Source organism: Sphaeroforma arctica (genome assembly GCF_001186125.1).
Source record: "Sphaeroforma arctica JP610 unplaced genomic scaffold supercont1.471, whole genome shotgun sequence".
NCBI classification, from domain to species: Eukaryota; class Ichthyosporea; order Ichthyophonida; genus Sphaeroforma; species Sphaeroforma arctica.
In genome coordinates, this window is record NW_014040087.1 from 65,345 (window position 1) to 70,051 (window position 4,707).

General features: G+C 43.3%; 1 protein-coding gene across 1 annotated transcript in view; it reads right to left on the reverse strand.

Moving 5' to 3' along the window:
• Positions 1–3,994, reverse strand: part of SARC_06552 (elongation factor G, mitochondrial) — a gene marked incomplete at both ends in the record, with an annotated part of 6,523 nt that extends 2,529 nt beyond the window's left edge. Inside the window, 5 exons of the mRNA XM_014299555.1 lie at positions 975–1,066; positions 1,381–1,599; positions 2,112–2,368; positions 2,680–3,020; positions 3,543–3,994. Of these exons, the coding sequence (XP_014155030.1) occupies positions 975–1,066; positions 1,381–1,599; positions 2,112–2,368; positions 2,680–3,020; positions 3,543–3,994 (1,361 nt within the window). The remainder of the gene's footprint in view (positions 1–974; positions 1,067–1,380; positions 1,600–2,111; positions 2,369–2,679; positions 3,021–3,542) is intronic.
• Positions 3,995–4,707: the final 713 nt, after the last annotated feature.

Below are 4,707 nucleotides of genomic sequence, written 5' to 3' on the forward strand. Positions count from 1 at the left end.
TAGTACTTACCTACGATAGAAGACTCACCCACTCCCTCGTGTAGTGTGTGTGTGTTGGTTAGTATATATATATATATATATAGATGTATATATACATATATATATATATACATATATATATATGTAAATATATATATATATATAAATATATAAATATATAAATATATAAATATATATATATATGTGTGTGTGTGAGTGAATTTGGGTATATATATATTTATATATATATATGTGTGTGTTGATGTTGCATCTTGCAAAATTTCGGCCAGGAAGAACCTTACATTTACGTGTTGTATGTGAGCGTAATACTGATGACGATATATCTATGATATAAATCCCAACAACGCTGTTAGCAAGAAAATCTGGGAAACTAGACAGTGATCAATACGCCTGCCTGTTCCCTTAGAGGTATGCTAAGCTACATTCATCACAAATACACGAATCCACCCAACATATTCTCAACCGGAAGTCGATCCTTTGTGACTACCACACGCATGTACACACAAGAGAACCAGAATTCGTGCATTGGTATCGCTGGCATAAAGTATAGCCATGACAACTAATATGTAGAGAAGTCCTGGGTTTTTTTCATCATAGTATATACAACATATACAGATACTATACATATAGCAATCATATACGTAGAGATGTCTTAATAAACACAACATAGTATTTACTTACATCTACATATACTATACATATGCAATCAATCCGTTGAGATGTCTCAGTAAATACAACATAGTATGTCTCAGCAAACAAAACATAGTATATACATACATATACATATACTATATATACAGCAATCAATACGTAGAGATGTCTCAGTAAACGAAACATAACATATACTTACATATACATATACTATACATATAGTAACCAATACGTAGAGATGTCCTATTTAATATATAATAACACATACTTACATATACATATACTATACATATAGCAATCAATTTGTAGAGATACCCTTGTACACATAACTCCTTACCGATACGATGGTTTGCCCGGATTCGTCATCGACGTGCACCCGGAATGTGGGATCCTCCTTAACAAAACGTGACAGGGCCTGAAAGAGACGCGGTAAGGTATGTAATAAATGTGAGCTGAATAAGTGCTTGTTTTGATAGTGGTTTATCCAATGTTCAAACCAGAGTTTCCAGATCAATGTATAGATAAATACATATAAGAAAGCGAAAAACCGATCGTATTTTCAGGTACATTGCCAAACATTTTTATTTGCCATCATTAAAACGTTATCCCTACTAAACAACACACACACACTTACATATACACATACAACCCCAAATGCGCACATAATCCACTAACCGACCAAGCCTTCCACGTGTCCTCTTAGAACAATACATATCTTCACAGACTAACCTTGCCGAGCTTATCCTGGTCGTTCTTGTTAGTCGGCTCCACAGCCAGTGAGATTACAGGGCTGGGCACGTGCATGGAACTCATCGCATACTTCACAGAGCCGTCGGTAAATGTATCGCCTGAGGCGCAGTCCATTCCGAACAGCGCACAGATCTCTCCTGAGCCGATTTCCGTGACTTCCTCCATCTCGTCTGAGTGCATGCGGACCAGGCGGGAGACCTGCGACGCGGGTGGGATAAAAATAGGACGGGATGGGTAAAATTAGAGCGGGAAGGATAGAATAGAACGTGATGGATAAAAATAGAACGCAATGGGTAAAAATAGAACGTGTTGTACATGAAAAGAGCGCGATGGATATAAACGCATAAAGTGTGGGATGTGACTAGGGCTTCTTCGATACAAATAGAGTATACATTGAATTGACCTGTGCAAGGGTCTGTTGATGATGTGTGATACCCCTTTAGCGCCTATCTTTCTCTCTCTCATCGGAGTGCATGAGACCGCGAGATGGCGCAATATGCGGAATAGGTGGCTATATATAGAATAGGTTGAACAGAGTCGTACATGCATTTGGTATCGGCGTTAACTCTCTTAGGTCGTATTCGACTCAGCGATTCCCCTCAAAAACCAATGCGGCCTGACCAAACCCTGCACATGCACTGCTAGAACCCTAATCCTATAAACCCTAACCCCCGGGCCATTTACCTACAAATCTCACCCCGTACACATACCTTGATCTTCTTGCCGGACGCAGTGATGTTCTGGATCAAATCCCCTCGGCGCAGCTTTCCCTGGTACACGCGCATGTATGTCAGTTGCCCGTACTTGCCCTCCTCCAGCTTGAAGGCCAGCATAACCAACGGCTTCTTCTCGGCTGTGCTGTCGATGAACACCTTCTCCTCGTTATTGGTGATATCCAAGGCGTAGTTCTCTACTTCGTGGGGCGCAGGAAGGAACTCAAGCACAACATCCAGCAGCGGCTGCACACCTAAGGAGAGCGTAAAGTGTCACAGAGAGGGACGTGGCTTCAGCGATGTGCGAGTTGTGGTTGGCATCCGAGAACTTAGTAACAACCCGCGCAACCAAATATGACAGGACAGGACATTCAAACTCCCGCGTGACCAATAATATTTAATGAATAAAAGCAGTATGCATGATATATATATATATTATATATATATATATAGGCGCGTATGTCTGTATGTATTAAGTATTGGTGCGACATGACACCGTACTACACCAAGACACACCACAGCAATAGTCCACACTCCACATGCAGAACACATTCAGTACACATACCCTTGTTCTTCAGCGCCGTCCCTACACACACTGGCGTGAACTTGCGCACTACCGTGGCCCTACGGATAGCAGCAGACAACTGCTCGGGCGTGGGGTCGATCTCATCCAGGAACATCTCGGCCAACTCATCGTCGACATTTGACACACACTCAATCAGCTCATGCCTGAGGCGCGTCGCTTCCTCCAGGAGGTCGGCAGTGACCGGTGATCTGGCGATGATCTCACCGTTTTCTCCTTCGTGCTTGAGGCACTCCATGCGGATAAGGTCCACACAGCCCTCCAGGTTCTCCTCAATGCCAATGGGCATCTGGATCAGCGCGGCGTTGTGGTGCAATTTGGCCCTACATACACAGTAAGTACAGTCATGAGTGTATGTTCAGAGCCTGGCTCTACAGACACAGCACAGTCACGGGTGTTTGTTCAGAGGCTTCGTGAGGTGGTATAGATATACAAGCTTTGAATATGAGAACATTTAGCGCTAAACACTATACTTAAGCACGTCCCAACATGCAATCCACAAAATATGCCGGTATGATATATGCAAGTGTGGGGTTTGCTGCGAGTTTCGCTACGATATACGTCACATAGGGGGTATGGGCTACGCGCTACTGTGCGTAGGTCCGGGGCACATTGTATAGGCTCTCGGGTGTGTTAATAATATTAGTACAATGCAACAATTATATATATATACATATACATATATAAATATAAACATACTCATATCGCCTCGCGCTGGGTTCTGAGACTCAACCTGCACACACATACACCCGCGCTACTCTACCGCTCCAAACGAACCCCTGACACGCACACTTGCCTGTATGTATCCCTAGCCCCGTCGCATGCACTCACACTCGCACACTCACCTCAACTGGTCGACGATCTTGTGTGCATTGCCTCCGGGGCGATCCAGTTTGTTCACAAAGCAGATGGCAGGCACGTCATACCGTTTCATCTGTCTATCTACCGTAAGGGTCTGACTCTGCACCCCTCCCACACTACACAACACCAGAACAGCCCCATCCAGCACACGCAGGGCACGCTCCACCTCCACGGTGAAGTCCACGTGCCCAGGTGTGTCGATGATATTGATGTTCGTATCCCGCCACTTGGTGTAGGTAGCCGCCGATTGAATGGTGATACCCTTCTCACGCTCGAGGTCCATGGAATCCATTTTGGCGCCAACCCCATCTTTTCCCCGCACTTCGTGGATGGCGTCGATACGCCCGGTGTAATAGAGGATGCGCTCAGTGAGTGTGGTCTTTCCACTGTCGATGTGCGCCGAGATGCCGATATTGCGGAGGTTTTGCAGGCGTTCCTGGTTGACATGGCGACGCGCGAAGGGGGAGGGGAGGGAGAGAGGAGGGGGGGGGGGGGAGTGAGGTTAGACTATGGATACAAAGGAACAAGGCATTGGTCAACTGACCTATTACCATCTCGACTCAGTGCGTGGCTAGCATTTATTGGGTAGCACCACACACCAAGGCAACAACGATTCAAGCATCAAAACAACAAATGTGAGATACATGTATTTTGCAGCTTAGATATATACACACAAAAGGTGAAATACATTCGATCTATGGCTTAAAAATCTTACCGCGATAAACACATCCAATAGGAAACCCACTAGCAAGTCCCACAGCATTCCAATAGGAAACGCATTCACAAGACCCATAGGACGTGAGAGGATTGTATGAAGTGAGATGCAGAGCTAAGCAAAACATATGAAGGATACGTCACTTGGATATTAACGTAAACCATTCATATCGCGGTATATACAAGGACACGATGAACAAGGTTTATGGAAACAATACTCATTCAAACTAGCATCACAAGAAAAATATCGATAAGCATTCCGATCAATGTTCGTTTGTATAAATATAAATATATATATATATATGCGTGTGTGTGTGTATATATGTATATATATATACATTTATACATATATATATACCTATATATATATATATATACATACATACATACATACATATATATGTATATACATATATATATAGGTATATATATATA